This window comes from Leptosomus discolor, chromosome 1 (assembly GCF_034619465.1).
Source record: "Leptosomus discolor isolate bLepDis1 chromosome 1, bLepDis1.hap2, whole genome shotgun sequence".
Classification (NCBI taxonomy): domain Eukaryota; kingdom Metazoa; phylum Chordata; class Aves; order Leptosomiformes; family Leptosomidae; genus Leptosomus; species Leptosomus discolor.
This window is the reverse complement of record NC_141391.1, coordinates 133,472,471-133,490,799: the sequence shown is the minus strand read 5'-3', so window position 1 is coordinate 133,490,799 and position 18,329 is coordinate 133,472,471. Positions and strand designations below refer to the sequence as shown.

At 42.3% G+C, this 18,329-nt stretch overlaps 1 protein-coding gene across 1 annotated transcript in view; it reads left to right on the top strand.

Annotated features, from left to right (window-relative positions):
* The window catches only part of LOC104354714 (immunoglobulin lambda-1 light chain-like), a 72,738-nt gene extending 64,658 nt beyond the window's left edge, over positions 1-8,080 (top strand). Inside the window, 1 exon segment of the mRNA XM_086460791.1 lies at positions 7,935-8,080. Within this exon segment, the coding sequence (XP_086316917.1) occupies positions 7,935-8,080 (146 nt within the window).
* Positions 8,081-18,329: the final 10,249 nt, after the last annotated feature.

Here is an 18,329-nt window from a genome sequence, read left to right as displayed (position 1 = left end):
CTGTAATCCAGTAACTCCTCTCCCAATGGAAGAAATGCTGCTCAATAATGAAAAATTGAAAATTTCCCTTGAAGTCATTTGCTTATGCTGCGTATGTGGTAATATAAGATATTCCTTTGCCCTGCAGCATTTACTATATAATTCGACAGAATTTAGACCGAGATAAGAATAATCTCAGAATGTGGATGCTGTATCTAATTATGGAATATTCCCATTCTATATCCTTTCTTTAAACCTTTCCAAAACTCTCTGACTGGAAACACATTATTATTCTTTATTTCAGAATTACCAAATCATGCAGGCCACTTTTACGTACCACAAGGATTTTGCTTAGTGCTTTCTTGCATTAGGACAATTTGTTATATTATCATCATGGAATGCTTACACCAAAAAGTAACTCATGCTATGACTAACCCCACTGCATCAGTGACACTATCTGGGAGAATGGTGGTGCTGAAAAGACACTGGTAGGTCTTTTTGTGTAAGACACAAGACTCTTCATGCTAAATCTGAAATATTCAATCAGGGACAGATTATATAGTAAATAAAATTACATTCACATCCTGCTTGTTCATCCCTCTACATTTTTGTCTTCTGGAGCACTGTTCATGTCAAGGCTTAGCTCAAAGTCCGAGACAACTACAAGACTTTGAATAAGGACCATCACAAAGTTGCCTAGGAGGAAAAAACCCTCAGAATTCACCCACAGAGAGAAGGAATAAACCAGATTAACATAGACTGTGTCGCTGCTTATTAATCGGTGAGAGGTATAAGTATGATGCATAAAGAGATAGATGTGACACACACAGTGGCATGTGCTTCACTATGCAGCCAGAAGTACACTGGTCAGAACAATTTCTGAATAAACGGAAATCTACATGTTATTTTTCTTCAGTGAGAATTCATTTGAAGTTGCATACTACTTTGTACTATCTCCCTTTCCTCTTTATAGCCTCCATACACTTATAACTTTTCAGGGCCGTCTATGCACTTGCAGATCATGGTAATGGCAGCTCTTTTGTCATTTTAATTCAATATTTGGCATACTGGTTCTGTTTAGCTTCTATTCTTATATCATCTTTTGTTCAGGCCCCTTCTCATTACTGTTGACAATCTTCATTCTAGAACTTTCTTATTAATAGGGCAACCTTTCAAAGCATTGTGGCTTTCACTGCTCGGTAATATTCGGAGAGGAATGAGAGTGCACATACATACACTATCTCTAAAGTCAGGCGCAGAGATATGTATGTTTCAAGTAAATGTTCTGTGTCAGGTAAGAAAATGGTTTAGGGGACAAAAAATTGTGTCTGTGTAGACTGGAGTTTCCATTTCCTTTATTTTACTTCTGCATTTGAGTACCAATCTATTGATTGTTCTGATGAGATAGAGAATAAACGGCTGATCAGGAAAGAGGAGTTCAGCAACTAACTTGCACTTCAAACACTTATTCTGCCTCTCTTGTTCCAGCTCCTCAGCAACATCTTGTTTGCGAATAGCCTATTGGCCTACATACCCTTTTCCTGTGCCGAGAGCAGCTTGCTTCTAAGGGAAGGTGTGGGAAAGGAGAGAAGTTTATGTAAAGAAAGCAAGTGACTTTGAAGTGTTGTGTCCAAACTGCTGGCACAGAAATAGACGGCTGAATGGTTCATCTTCACAGATAAAATATCCAAATAGAAGTCTGAGAGGTTTAACCGGTTAGCTTTGTATCCAGTGTGAATATCACCCTCTTGTTGCTGATTTGCGCCAATGGAATAATAGACTAGTTGCAGCCCCTTCCCTGGCTGCTGCACATACCAATACATAGAATTGTGATTATCATTTTGACTGCATGTCAGAGTAGCTTTCTCATCTTCTTTCAGCACAAGACTTGATGTTTGGGTGATTTTAGCTCCTATAAGACAAAGCAGAATGAAATCACAGTAAAACAAGTAAGTTACACTGTCCCAGCATCAGAACACGTCTCATGGCTCTACTGATCCCTTACTTGCTCCAAAGAAGTACATGACCACACACCAAGCTGTCCACATCCCCATTTCTGCCTCAGTAGTCAGTGAGCAATGCCCCTATAAGAGACTTTATAGGTCTGTTTCACATGTTTCTCTTAAACCAATAGCAGAGATCTCTGTAACAACCAAATCTATGCTGAAAACCAAGCTCCTTCCTGCAAGAAATTTCAAGCAAACACTTTGTTTGAAGTGTATCTGTTGAAACCACAGAGAAAGTTTCAAACTGACTCAGGTGGAAGTTTTTCTTATTCTGTCAGACAGGATATTGTCATATACGCCAATTATCTTTTTATCTACCCTTGTGTGTTTTATTTTACCTTTTCCTATTTTGTTTCCAGAATAAAACAGAAAATGTTTAGTGTAACCAAGTAAAGTGGGGTTTTGTATTGGTGACTGCTGGATTTTTTCTTTCTTGAAGAAGAGCATATACAATACATATGATTGTATATGCTTCGATCTTGATTCTTGGGGAAGAGCTTTGTATGGGAGCCTTTTGCATCCTTAGCACACACCAAAAATTGAAGAAAACTTGGATTGTTCCTGAAGCAAACGTCTAACACCTTCTTTTCCTTTAGTTCTCCCATCAGTACCTTTACTAATTATAAACCCAAATTCCAGGATTCAGAGTGATACCACTGTCTCTGACCTATTTTTTTAACTTGCGTTAAGACTGATCACTGTCCTACCATGGTATTTTGGATACACAGTGAGAACCATCACAGCACTCATATTTCCCATATCTAATCTTCGAAATGATGCTGCAGTGACCAATGCCAAAATCAAACAACCTGATTTAACCTACTGAAACTATTCTTTCTTATTTAAGTTAAAAGAGATCATTTGGTGGAAGTAATGGGTGTTTACAGTGATCCTTAGGGGGGGTATTTCTCACAGTTCTCTGGTTTTGCATTGGCAGAACTCCATGGAAAGGGGACTGGAACTAATGCACCAGAGATAGGTATGTCTGTCATTAAACTAGTGACTGTGAAATGCTGAATGAAAGTGTTGACCCAGAAATACATAAGTTATTTATCTGTAGGAGATAAAGATCTCAGTGCTGATATTGAGAACAGGATTTCAAAAGCCAACATAAAGCAGCTGAGGGAGGGAACTGGCATGTGAAGTAGCTGACGAGGTACCTAACTAGATATGCTGTAAAAGTTGTCCTAAGACCCACGTAAATAGGCTGGAAAGCCAAACCTCCCTTTACACAGAACACATAATTAGAGTTTTCCTCTGGGTTTATGTGGGACTGGGGGCAGAGCAATATAACAGGTAAAACATTCAAGAAGAATATCTGATTACAACCCCACGTTGTCATTGTTTCAAGGATCTGAAACCGAACCAACCAACTCTCTAGTGTACTGTGTTGTAGGGTATTGCAAAGTGATTAATGACAAATGTTTTTCTGCTGTATAAAAATGCAAATTTATAGCCTAGACTTTTCACATGCAACAGATTCTATGTCTGATCAATAAATATTTAGTACAGAGTTAAAGAATTTCAAGCGGAAAATCTGACTCACAACATCCTGTTACACACCAGTGGTTAAGTTAAGGCCAAAGCAAGCAAGGGGAGGAATAAAACCTAGTCTGCCAATTTCCAGCTAAGTATTTTACTTCTAAGACTATCAAGTGTGGGCAGTTGGAGGGAGAGACCTCATCACCCAGTCTTGGCAGTGAGTTTGTTGAGACGTTGGACTTTCTGAAGTCGTAAAAACAAAGGTATCAAAATGTCATGCTGTGGCTCTGAGCATAACACGACCTGAGTAATCACCAGTTCAATACTTTCTTCTCAGTGGAAATGAATGTCTGTGACTTGGACTTCATGAATTTGATATGCAGGAACATATGAAAGCTACATGTGAGGGCATATAAAGCAATTGTTTTGAAAACCTGCAGCTCTACTATCTGTGGGACTAGATCACTGAACACTGCTACATCCTAACAGGTTATTATACAAAGCTGGACCAGCATATTCAGATATTATATGCTCTGTGTACCTAGGATACATATGAACACATTTATAGCCATGTCCCATAACTGCACTATACCCCACAAATGCCATGATTATCCTTTTAGCCAGTTATTTGCGGATTTTTTTGTGAGACTGAAATTGCAAAATACGGAAAAGTTATAAGCAAGGCTAATATTGACAAGAACAAAACATGCTGAGAACTGCTTCAGTAATACAAATACATCTTTTAAGAAAAAAAAAATTACACCTACAATTAAAAAAAAAAATTTAGACACACTTCTGGAGTGGACCAGTTACACAAAGAAGGATTTCAGTACGAGTTTCAGCATGGATCAACGGAAGTTGAGAAATAATTTAGCTTATTTGCAGGGGTGTCTTAGCACTTGGCATTGATAGAACTTTGACTACAACTATTATTCAGGGCTGAGTGATAGGTTTCCTTTCAGGACATCCCTAACTCATTGATAGTGTCTCTGCTTCAGATCCCTGGGTGTTACTTGGTCAGTGTACCTGAGGGTCACAGAAGTTTCAGCACAGCACAAGACTGTTGCCATTACTGTTAGGCCACTGGCAATGTAGATCTGGTACTATCCCCTTCCTACTCAGTCCTAGAATTTCAATCCACATTCATTGAGATGGCTGGGTCTTTTTCATTTGAACTAGTTCTAAATTCTTACTGCACATAGTATTGTTCCATCATCAGTTTATCTGAATATTTTGTATTCTCTATTATATTATCCTGGTCACTCTAGTCTTTCCTTCAAATTTCTGGTCTGACTCATGCCAAGTTCACCTGGGTCTGCACATACCACTTCCCCCTCTTACTTTATAGAAAATTTTAATATAAATAAAAACAGATATATGACTGTTTTGTTCCCATCTTATTTCAATGCATCTTATTTCAACGGTATTCTCTTCCCCATTCTCCATCTGATTAATTCCATCTCCGATCTAACCACCTCCTGAGGTTAAAGAATTTGCATTTCTTCAGCCATAAAAGAAATATCATCTCAAACCATCTTCTGCACTTGTGACAAGACACGAAAATATATTAATGTAGCTTGAATCACACTGCAAAATTAAATAGAGAGATCTATATAGGTACTTACATAGGTACCTGTTAAGACTTGGGAAACTGGGTAGCCCAATAGTGGTGAGGCTGCTGCAGCTCCCTGTCTCTATGCTCATCCACTAGCAAGGCTGAATGTGCATTCCCAATACACATTCAAACATATACACAATACAAACATACATATACACGCATGCAGCCACATAAATCAATACAGACAGAAACACTCATGCAAACACAGAGGGCACTAACAGACCTTCATCCTGTGTCCCTCTCTGGCTGATCAGGATGAAAGTCTGTTAGCAGGACACATACACATAAAGCGATTGTGGACGGCTCTGGTAGCTGGCCTTAGGCACCCAGCATATCCAGCAGCTGGCCGTGGATCCTTCGCATCCTCACACACTGCACCTTGATGTAAAAGCCCCTGAGGCCTGCACCCCATGTCACTTCCTGATACAGACCCCCACACTCACAGATACAAACCCTCATGCATTCCTTCGTGCGCACATGCACATACACACACTGGATCCCAGTAACTAGCCTTAGACATTCAGTCTACCGAGCAACTGCCCCTGAACTTCCAAGTCCTCCAGTTATCCCACACACCCACACTCACACTGGGACCCACACAGATAGATAAGATAAACTGCAGCATTGGGCAATCATCAATGGCTTGAAATTTAACAAAAGCAATGCTGGATTCTGCACCTGAGACAGAGGAGTGCCAGACACAAGTATAAACTGGGAGAGGAGTGGCTGGAGAGCAGCCCTGCAGAAAGGGATCTGGGGGTGCTGGTAGATAGCAGGCTCAATATGAGTCAGCAACATGCCCTGGCAGCCAAGACGGTGCATCAAATACAGCATAACTAGCCGGTCAAAAAAGGTGATTATTCTGCTGTTGACAGCATTGGTGTAGACTCACCTTGAGTACGGTGTGCAGCTCTAGGCCCCACAGTTTAAGGATATTAAGATCCCTGAACATGTCCAGAGGAGGGGCAAAAAAGCTGGCAAAAGGGCTGGAAGGCATGTCCTATGAGGAGCAGCCAAGGACACTGGGTCTGTCTGATTTGGAGAAAAGGAGGGGCGACCTTACTGGTCTCTAAAGCTTCCTGAGGAGGGAAAGGGAGCTGCTGATCTCTTCTCCCTGGTATCCAGTGACAGGATATGTGGGAATGGTTCAAAGCTGCATCAGGGGAGGTTCAGAAATGACTTTAAAGAAATATTTCTTTACTGGGAGATTGGTCAAACACTGGAATAGGCTTCCTAGAGAGGTGGTCAATGCCCCATGCCTGTCAGTTGTCGTGGTTTAGGCCCAGCCGGGAGCAGGGCACAACACAGCCACTCGCTCACCCCTCCCCCCACAGTGGGATGGGGAGGAGAATCAGGAGAAAAGGGTAAAACCCCGTGGATTGAGATAAGGACAGTTTAATGGAACAACACAAAGAGAGAAGAAACAACAGTAACAACAGCAATACTGATGAAATAATATATACAGTGAGTGACACGGAACACAACGGCTCACCAGTGAAGCGCCTTCCCACCACTTCCCCTTATATACTGAGCATGATGTCAGCACGGTATAGTTCGATTTGGCTGTCCTGGCTCCCAGCTTCTGGTGAAAATTAACCCTATCCTAGCCAAACCCAGGACATCATCCACGCCCTATTCTTTGCCATCTACATCATGCCCAGATCCTATACTTCGGGGTTCCATCTGTTGGAGGTGTTGTTGGATTTCTGCATGATGCATCCGGACCCCGTAGCTGGTGTATTTCACACAGCCCATGCTCACAGTCTGCAGGTTGAAGATGCTGATCTTGAGGAAGTTTCTGGGCACCAGTTGCTGAAGCCAGTTCAAGTTCCATCGCCACTGACTCACTTGATTTCATCAAAGTTCATCCTTCGTTGATTTGAGTGATTCTCACTGTAACACCATTGATATGGCATACAGTAACTGTGATAGTGGCAACATACAATGGCAGGGTTACTTAGAAATTAACATAATAAAATCTAATTCACTGGCTAGTCTCACCCAAAATTAATCCCCTTGGGATATGCACAGAACTTCTCCATCCTTCTGCATCACCCACTAAGTGCACCCAGTTCCTTGGGCAAAAGCAATCCCACAGATGGGTTTGCCTTTGCCTATGACAGGACTAACTCAAACTGTCTTTCCTTCATGTGCACTACAGGGACTTTATCCCCCTCTACAGTACATAGGAGGTTAGATCGGGCAGGGCCAGCTCAATTAGTAGATCCTCTAGTGTTTACTAACCAGGTGGCTTCTGCTAAATGTGTATCCCAATGTTTGAAGGTCTCACCCCCATTGCTCTCAGTGTGGATTTTAGCAGACCATTGTATTGTTCAACCTTCCCAGAGGCTGGTGCATGATAGGGGATGTGATATACGCACTCAATGCCATGCTCTTTGGCCCAGGTGTCTATAAGATTGTTTCAGAAATTAGTCCCATTGTCTGACTCAGTCCTTTCTGGGGTGCTGTGTTGCCATAAGATTTGCTTTTCAAGACCCAGGTTAGTGTTACAGGCAGTGGCATGGAGCACGGCATATGATTCCAGCCATCCAGTGGTTGCTTCCACCATTGTAAGCACATGGCAAGTTTGTGGGAGTGTGATATAGTCAATCTGCCAGGCCTCCCCATATTTGTATTTCAGCCATCTCCCTCCATACCACAGAGGCTTCAACTGGTTGGCTTGCTTGATTGCAGCACATGGTTCACAGTCATGAATAACCTGTGCGATAATGCCCATGGTCAAGTCCACACCTCAGTCACGAGCCCACCTGTATGTTACATTCCTTCGTGGATGGCCTGAGCTGTCATGGGCCCACTGAGCTATGAATAATTGACCCTTATGTTGCCAGTCCAAATCCACCTAAGCTACTTCAATCTTAGCAGCCTGATGTACCTGCTGTTGTTCTTCAGTGGCCCTACTCTTGAGTACATGGGCATCCACATGACCTACATTCAGAACCAGATTCTCTACCCGAGCAGCAATATCATGCCATAATTCAGCAGCCCAGATGGGTTTACCTCTGTGCTGCCAGTTGCTCTCCTTCCACTGCTCTAACCCCCCCCCCAAAGCATTTACCACCATCCATGAGTAGGTATAGAGATAAAGCACTGTCCACCTTCCTCGTTCAGCTAGATCTAAAGCCAATCAGATGCCTTTCACCTCTGCGAACTGGCTCACTTACCTTTTCCTTCAGCAGCTTTAGCAACTCATCATGTGGGACTCCACACAGCATCCTTCCACCTCCAATGTTTTCCAACATTGTAACAGGACCCATCAGTAAACAGGGTGTATCACTTCTCATTATCTGGTAGTTTATTATACAGTGAGGCTTCTTCAGCACATGTCACCTCCTCCTCCAACATCCCAAAATCTTTGCCTTCTGGCCAGTTTATGATCACTTCCAAAACTCCTGGTGGCTAGGGCTCCGTATTCAAGCCCGTTGTGTTATCAGCGTGACCCACTTACTCCATGTGGCATCGGTTGCACGGTGTGTGGAGGAGACTCTCCCTCTGAACATCCATCCCAGCACTGGCAGTCAGTGTGCTAAGAGGAGCTGCGCTTCAGTTCCAATCACTTCCAAGGCAGCTTGAACTTCTTCATATGCTGCCAAGATCTCTTTTTCAGCTGGAGTGTAGCAGGCCTTGGATCCTCTGTATCCCCAACTCCAAAACCCTAGGGGTTGGCCTCAGGTCTCCCGGGATGCTTTCTGCCAGAGACTTCAGGTAGGGCCATTATCCCTGACTGTGGTGTAAAGCACATTTCTGATATCTTGTCCTGTCCAGACTGGCCCAAGGGCTACTGCATGAACAATCTCCTGTTTAATTTGTTCAAAGGCTTGTCATTGTTCAGGGCCCTGTCTTGGTTTGAAAGACAGGTGTCTGTGGAGGAAGGCAGGAGCCTCCCTTGAAATGGAAAGTGCAACCCCCTTCCCTCCAAATTATTATAATTTTGAAATTAACGGGCCTTCAGGCAAAGATATGGGGAATATGAGTAACAGTTCTTTACTAATATATATATATATATATATATATATAACACAAGGCAGGGAAAAAACAAACAACCCACTGGTTTACACTGACAGAGTCAGGAATACAACCTGACACCCTGTTAGGGTGGCAGTAGCAGTCCGATAAGATGCTGGCTGCAGTCCTCCTGAAGCGATGGATGTAGTTCTGTGGAAGCAGCAATCAGGTAAAAGAGTCTGGTCTTCCTCCGAAGGTCCAGTGGTGGGTAGGTAGCTCTTGTCCTCTGGAACTCCAGTGGGGGGGAAAACTCCTCTGGGAATCCAGTGGAAGAAGGCTGCTAGGGTGTTCGAGCTCTCAGTTTTTATTTAGCATGGAATGCTTGGCTCCTTCCGCCGCACCCCCCCCGCCCCCCCCCCCCCCCCGGGCGGAGCATCTCACAATGGGATGGCGAGTCGTGAGGCAGTTCCTTGATGGGCCATTAACAGGAGATAGTCCAGGAGCGAGTTATCGATGGGTCAGGCGATAAGGCATTGTTGTGCCCATTAACAGAAGATAGTCCAGAGGGGGGAGGGAGGGAGCACCGCCCCACCTGGTCTCAACAGCCCCTGAAGATGGTAATAGAATACTTTTTGGGGGGGGGGCACATCTTACACTGTAACCTAGGACAGGCCCCATCTGAAATCATTCTTCTTCCACGTCACTTGATAGAAAGGGTTTATAATCAGACTGTAGTCCCGGATATACATCCTCCAAAAACCCACATCACCTAAGAAAGTTTGTGTTTCCTTTTTACTAGTTGGTGGAGACATGGCTGCTGTCTTTTTGATCACATCCATTGGAATCTGGTGACGCCCATCTTGCCATTTTATTCCTAAAAAATGGATCTCCTATGCAGGTCCCTTAACCTTACTGTGTTTTACGGCAAACCCTGCCTTCAGAAGGATTTGAACCATTTTCCTCCCTTTCTCAAAAACATCTTCTGCTGTATTGCCCCATATGATGATGTCATCAATGTATTGCTGGCATTCTGGAGCTTTGCCCTGTTCCAGTGTAGTCTGAATCAGTCCATGGCAAATGGTGGGACTGTGTTTCCAGCCCTGGGGCAATCGATTCCATGTGTACTGGATGTCCTTCCAAGTGAAAGCAAACTGTGACCTGCACTCTGCTACCAAAGGGATTGAGAAAAATGCATTAGCGATATCAATTGTGGTGTACCACTCAGCTGCCTTTGACTCCAGTTCATACTGAAGTTCTAACACGTCTGGCATGGCAGCACTCAGCAGCGGCGTGACTTTATTCAGGCCACAATAGTCTCCACTCTCCATTAGATTTTCACACTGGCCATACGGGGCTGTTAAAAGGCGAGTGAGTTTTGCTGATCACCCCTTGACTCTCCAGTTGACAGATCAGCTTATGGATGGGAATCAGAGAGCCTCACTTGGTGCGATATTGCTGCCTATGTACCATTGTGGTAGCGATTGGCACCTGTTGTTCTTCAACCTTCAGCAACCCCACCACAGAAGGCTCCTCTGAGAGACCAGGCAAGGTGGACAACTGTTCAACTTCGTCTGTCTCCAGCATAGCTATACTAAAAGCCCACCGGTACACCCTTGGGTCCTTGAAATACCCCCTTCTGAGGTAGTCTATGGCAAGGATGCATGGAGCCTCTGGGCCAGTCACAATGGGGTGTTTATGCCACTCATCCCCAGTTAGACTCACCTCAGCTTCCAGTGCAGTTAGCTATTGGGATCGCTCCAGCAATACAGACGGATTCTGCCACTCTATAGCTTGATGGCATTAGGGTACATTGTGCACCAGTGTTTACTAGAGCCTTATATTCCTGTGGGTCTGACATGCCAGGCCATTGGACTCATGCAGTCCAATAAACCCAGTTGTCCCTTTCCTCCACCTGGCTGGAGGCAGGGTTCCTCTAATCCTGATCAGCATCACTCACTTCTTGTGAAAATGACTTAGAAGTGCCTTGAAGAGGATCAGATGTAAGATCAGCCCTTCTACCCTGTCTGGGGAACTTCCCACTGAAAACCAGAGTGGCATCTTTCCAGGAAGAATTCCCTTTTGTGGTAGTTTTCCCCCGCAACTTGCGTGCCCGTGTAGCTAGGACCAAAGTAAGTTTTGCATCCCACTGCCTCATGTCCTATCCATGGTCACAGGGTGGCCCATGGTGTATACCTCCTGTATTCTCTCTCTTGGGCAGAGGAGCCCCTACTTCTAACAGTTGAGATATGGGCCCGTACAGGTGGGGAGTAGGACATAACCTTTTTTGAATTGCTGGAACTCCTGGGATAGTTCCTCTGCGGCCAAGACACAGGCCTATAGGGAAGAAGAGAGACTTCCTTCATATTGCCAGAGTTCACTAGCCAATACATTCACCATTTGTCCCTCACCTTCTTTCCAGGACATTACTGCCAATGAGTTGGCATACGATAGTGGTGCACTTCATAGAAACTTCTGCCACATGGGTTGTGTGCATTAGTCTTCGTCTGGATCTGTAGGTGACTGACTGTTATCCAGACCATCATAAATCACCTCCAGCACAGCTAGTTCCCTCATGTACTGGATACCTCTCTCCATGGTGGTCCACTTGCCTGGGTGACACGTAACATCTTCTCTGAAGGGGTACATTTCTTTCACGCCTGACAGAAGTCACCTCAAGAGGCTTGAGGGCTTGTGTCCACTTTCCAATCATGTTGTCAATGCCTCCTTCCCTAGACAGGAAGCCCATCTTCTTGACTTCCTTATCCTCTAATTCCAAGCTACTGGCCCTGTTATCCAAGCATTGGAGGAGACAGGTGACAATGTGCTCACCTGGATGGTGGCCAAAATCCTTTTGCTTATCTCGCAGCTCACTCAGGAATAGGGATCGGGTGATTATCTCTTGTTCTGCCTCTTCCTCCTGTTCTAGTGATGACCCTGGTTCACTTTCATCCCTCACTAAGTGAGCCGATTTCTTTGTGTACTTCTTATTCTGTATAGGGGCAACTGATACCGGCACAGGTTTGTTCTCTGGTTCAGCTGTAGTGCCTGTTGGTCTATTTTCAGGTCCAGAGACCTTCTCTTCTCCTTGAGGGCACTGACTAGTGTCGAGAACGGCTCGGTAGGCTCAGTAGGCTTCCCTCCATAAGAGAAGCAAAGGTGTCTATAGGGATGTTTCAAGAGTTTATATATAGCTTGAAATAAAATGCTAAGCATAAGCATCCAATAGCACCAAAAAATCACATTAACTTCTTTTGAAGTATTCTCAGGCGTTCTGTTATGTGCTGACCATGCAGTCAGGTTGTTAAAACATGACCTTCTGTGGTCCAGATGTTTCCCTTCACTTGCCAAATACGAGTTAATGTTTCTTCTTCTTCTCTAGGGCGTCCTGCTCATGTCTCCAGTTGCTGGCCCCTCTGACCCGGGGTATCCACTCCAGTTGCTGCCACTCAAGACCTTCACTCACTCCAGTGGATGGCACCATAATCACATGGGCCCATAGAACTTGTAGTCTGACTCCAGTTGTTGGCAATTAGACCTTCAGTCACACGGAAGAGAGAGACCACTCACCCACAAAAGTAGTTATAAATGGAGTTTAATAAGACAGACTGTGGTGATCGGACACTGGGCATGACCAGACAAGTACAGGAACCAGCAACTTCTTTACATATGATGGGCCCTTTTTGTCCCCGAATTCCTCTATTTTCCCATGCTTGTTCCCCACCAAGCACTGTGATCCCTCCCTTTCCCCGTCTTTGGTTCCTTCCTTAAACCTAGGAATCATCCTCCCACCAAGTTTTGTACTCGAATGCTCTTCTCCTGCATCCCATAATGAGTCTCAGAACCATGTAGGTGGTAACACTCCTGACTACAAAGCAATGCAAAGAACCTGTCTCCTTTACTCACCTGGATAGCTTTCATCCCTGGACAATGGTCTAATCATCCTCCTGTGACAGCCCTGGGAGGAGCTAAATGAGGTTGCTCTGATTTCTGGTAAGGTTAGAGGATGTTCTCCTGCCTCTCATTGTTCTTCTGGCTATGTGGTGGTGGAGATGTGTCTTAAATCATTAATGTAATGGTATCTATACACACAGATCCAACCAAAATGTGTATTTACAAATTAGGAAATTTTGTATATTCTGTTAGTCTGAGACTGAAATAATGATTTCATACAGAGGATGAATCTTTAAAGCCTTGTTATCCTTTCACAGATGAATCCAAATGTACAGTTTAATGTTACAGCAATTTCTGTCAAACTTTGCAGTGGTTGAATACAATACTTTTGCTTTTCCACTAGTAACAGTCTTCTACATTGGAATGCATCATAGTGTTATATGGCTATAGAATCAGTCACAACAGAACACTTTATTGACCATAGAAAAATAACATGCATAACGCACATCAAAATTATTCATTTTCTGCATGAGGACTAAGAAGACACAGGTCAGCTAGTGGTCCCCTAATCATTAGATATGAAGCAAGGGAAGTGTAGGAACCTGTAACTGGAGGTGGCATAAAACAGGATACACTCCCTTTGGTGATACCTTCTCTGAAGTCTTTCAAGTTCTAACATGAAACTGCATTTTCAATTCCTTGTATGGTAATATTACCACAGCTCAGAACATGTCAGCTATTATGTACATATTTTCATATTCTCCAATTATAAAACATCAGTTCTTTCATGTTCTTTGTCCAGACTATGTAGCTGTCATTTCCTTGGTCTTTCTCCTGCCAGGCTGGACAACAGTAATAAGCCTCACTGAGTGATTTCCCTACATGTTACAGAAGTTACAAATAGTATGTCCTTTATGAGGAAAGAGAAACAATCTGCCCTGCCTTGCTCCGGCTCATCAACAGCATCAGATGATAAAAAAAGGACACATGTCTAATTGCAAGATTTTTCAGTTCACACTGGAAGGTCTTACACATCCACGACAATATCAGCATGTATGTGGACTAAGGTCATCTTCCTCTGGAGGTAAAAGCTTTAAAATTCCACTGTGCATGTAAGCTTCCAAGAACATGTGTTTCAGAAACAGGACCACAGTGTTTCATTTCAGTTTTCTGTGTTTGTGTGTGATTAAATTTGCATTTTTTTAATGGTTAGCGGAATAAATTACAATCATTCCCTAAATGGAAAGGGAAGTTTTCTATGAAGGGGGGAAGGGGGGATGGGAGACTGGTCTGCATTGATCTTCTTGCAAAAAGAACACTGCTTAGGAGCCATGAACACCCTTTCCTGCAGGACTGATGACTCTTTGAGCAGCTGATGCAAATTCCTGCCACAGTCTGCCTCCTCTTCTAACCACCAGCACCAAACATATTGCAGGCCTACTGCTCCTTTGGTTCTGCCTAATAGACCAGTTTGTGTATGCTTCAAAAAGCAGAGTCAGTAGGAGGGTGGACAGCGTTATGAGTGGAACAGTAAAAGAGAAAGGCTGGCATAAAGCTAAGTCCTCTTGTTTATCAACAGGATAACTACTTTGGTGAGAGAGAAGAGAAAACTGGAAAGAGCAGAGACAGGAGACATGTATTGTTTCATCAGAAGAGAGCTAGATGGAGGCTTAAACAAAGAGATATCAAAATAGAAAGTTAAGGAAAGGATAAGTTTAGTCAACTCGCAATAATATAGACCGAGATCCAGCTAGTATATCTACATGTCCTTCACTTAAGCAATACTTAACATCAAAATACTGATACTGAGTATATTTGCTGTCACTTAAGTTAATAAAAGACTTTGCAGTGGAAGTAAAAGCTACATATCTCTAAACACTCACGTAAATGAAGAAGCATGCTTCACAGCACAGCTGCAAATAAAACTTAAAGGATGCTGGCTGTCACACACTGGTAAGTAGAAGATACCGCTCATTAACTATTCAACAATTTACTGCAAAACTAAGGAAAGGTGGCAAGTCAGCAAAACCAGATTGAAACTATCATTTTATCACATGGTGATAAATGTATCTAACAGCAGAGGTTGCTTTCTGACACCTCTGTGCAAATCCTCACATATGACCACCAAACAAAATTAATTCCTTTGCTCCCTATCTTACCCATATGATAAAAAAAATTAAAACCAAAGCATTTGACTTTGCAAACACTTATGCTTAGCGGTTTTGCTTCCTTCCAATATACAAATAACATACAGCCAGGCAGTGAATAAAGTGAGGGTCACACACTAGCAAGACTAAGAAACACAGATTGCATTTTACAAGGTCAGCAGGACTATATGGGAGAAGGAGGATATCTTTCTGGCTGATGATACTACTAGAGGCATAAACTGTCAATATTTAAGGTACTTTTAATTAATAGGTATAGCTATATATTTGATATGTGCTTGTTACTGAATGAGAGAAAGAGAGAAAGAGAGAGAGAAAGAGAGAAAGAGAGAGAAGAGAGAGAGAGAAAGAGAGAGAAAGAGAGAAAGAGAGAAAGAAAGAGAGAAAGAAAGAAAGAAAGAGAAAGAAAGAGAGAAAGAGAAAGAAAGAGAGAAAGAGAGAAAGAGAGAAAGAGAGAAAGAGAGAAAGAGAGAGAGAGAAAGAGAGAAAGAGAGAAAGAGAGAAAGAGAGAAAGAGAGAAAGAGAGAAAGAAAGAAAGAAAGAAAGAAAGAAAGAAAGAAAGAAAGAAAGAAAGAAAGAAAGAAAGAAAGAAAGAAAGAAAGAAAGAAAGAAAGAAAGAAAGAAAGAAAGAAAGAAAGAAAGAAAGAAAGAAAGAAAAGAAAGAGAAAGAAAGGAAGAAAGAGAGAAAGAAAGAAAGGAAGGAAGAAAGAGAGAGAGAGAAAGAAAGAAAACTACTATTTCTATATATGTCACAAATATCCATTTTTACACTGTTCAGATTATTCAAAAAATTTTATTACACACCAGCTAAAATTAACTAGAAGCTCATTCTGCAAACAGTTAAACATGGAGGGAGGGGAAAGTGGGCTGAATTTAAGTGACACTAATAACTTTTTCCCAGTTTGATGAGCATAATCTGTTTATCAGGCCACCTTTCACTGTGCAACAGTATACGCAAACTCTACTATATTTCATAATTCTTACCACACCTTGACAAAAGAACTCATGCAGTTAGTTACACTCAAGACACTTCTCCTCTGGCAAAGAAGGTAGCTGTAAATAACAATTAGGTCCATAAACACCTGTATTTATGGTGAAGGTCTGCCAGTAGAGTACTTCTTACAAAAAGAAAAATATCTCACAAGCTAAAGCACACATAGAACTTCAGTGCTTCATTTTTAAACTTGAGAGCCTTGACTGTTTCATAAAGATAAGGATTTTAAATAAACATTAATAAACCTTCATAACTAAGATATGCATGGCCTTCTCCACAGCTTTAACACTATTGACCTTTACAGATGTACTTGAAATCAGAGAACAATCCTTATTATCTTTTCCTTACAAGCTTTTGAAGCTTAGTTGAAGCTAAAAAATGAGTTTTTGGGAACAGTGTGATTATAGGAATGTACTTACAGTGATGTACATGCGATATGTGATAAAAAAAATAATTTTCTTTTAATCAAACTATGAACTTTTCTACCCTTTTAACCTAGAACATTAATAAAACTGGCATCAAATATAAGTCAATAAAATTGTATATGCAGAAAAGATGAATATGAGAGACTTAAAATCAATTAATCTTTTTTTTTTTTTGCATCAGATGGTTTATGAACAGATATGCTGATTTTATACCATCAGTAGGGCTAAAGGATGTTTTCTTATTCATCTTAGTCACTATAGTTAAACTTGTATTCAGACACTCTAAAAGAAAGCAGAAAACAAAGGTTTTTTATATTAAACAACTGTTACAGTGCAGACCAGTGAAGATGTTATTTACAACCTTGTAAATAACCTGTCGTGGTTTGAGCCCATACAGATGGCAGCAAAGCACCACGCAGCTGCTCGCTTACCCCTACCCTGTCCCCCAAGGGATGGGGACAAGAAAATAAAACCAAAAGGCTTGAGGATCAAGACAAAGGACAGGGAGGGCTCACTCACCAGTTATGGTCACGGGCAAAAGACAGACTCCACCCGGGGGTAACAACATAAATTTGATGAACAACCACACCATCAAGGATAATGAGAGACACAACCAGGTCTTAAAAACAACACATCTCCCCCACACATGCAATCCTCTGGTCTTCCCAGGCTCAGCTCTGCTACCTCTTCCCCCCCCGGCAGCAGCACGGGGGGACAGGGAATGGGGGTTCCAGTCAGTCCATCAATTCTGTTCTTATGTTCATCAGCTGTAAGGAGGAACAGCAACAACCATGTCAGCATTTTCCTGTCCTGCAACAGCACTGATCTCAGCAAGAGATATTACGCACTTCGAAGCCAGATGTTCTATCTGTTGCCTTGGTTTTATTTTTTCCCCACAAAACCTTCCTTCTTCCAATCTCCATCAACTCATTCCTCCAGATTTGTTATTTGGTCATGCTGAGTCTCTTACATCTCCTCCTTCTACTAGACTCTCCCTCTATTCCTGGTCATTCCTCTTCTATTACCTTTCTATCTTCCTGAAAAATCAGATGTTAATGCTTTTCCTATGGTGCTTTTTTCAACATTCATCTTCCACAGAATCTTTTTATCAGAAAATTACTGAAAAACTTGATATCAAATTAGTCCTGATCTCCTGGAGCATTCCTTTTACAAGTTATGTTCCATTTTCAAAAGAACAGATAAATCTTCTTTAAACGTGAATTCTTCACATTTATATCTGCTCTTATTTGCATAAGAACTTGAGTATAGGATACTGATACCCTGAAGCAACTAGGCAGAGTTATGGCTTCTTTAACAGTCAGTCATGAACCTCTTTGCACACAGCAACTACCTCTCCTCTTAAATTAGTTGCTCAAAACAATTATTGATTTGGTCTTGCTCAAGCACTAACTCAAAGCCCAGGAAAATGCAGAATTTCATCAGGTCTCTAAAAAGTGCTTCAGATCAAGGGAATGACAGAAAGTCATTAGATAGAAATATTAGACTATCATAGACTTAATATCATTGTAAGGTCAACAGATTGACACAGGCTGCCTTTTAGGATCAAGGTGAGGGAGACAAAACAAATGGATGTGTAGAAGGCAAAAGAAAGGTAATTTGGGATTCAGGCCTGTCCATAGGACGCTGAAGCAGAAGGCAAGACATTAGTTTATTTAGGGGAAAAAAGCAAACCCACACTACTGTGGACAAAATAGCTTTACTTTCCTTACTTATACAGGCCAAGCTCAAAGAACTGACCCTCATAGCCAAGCCACAGAGAACAATGCTCCCAGAAACCTCAGTGCC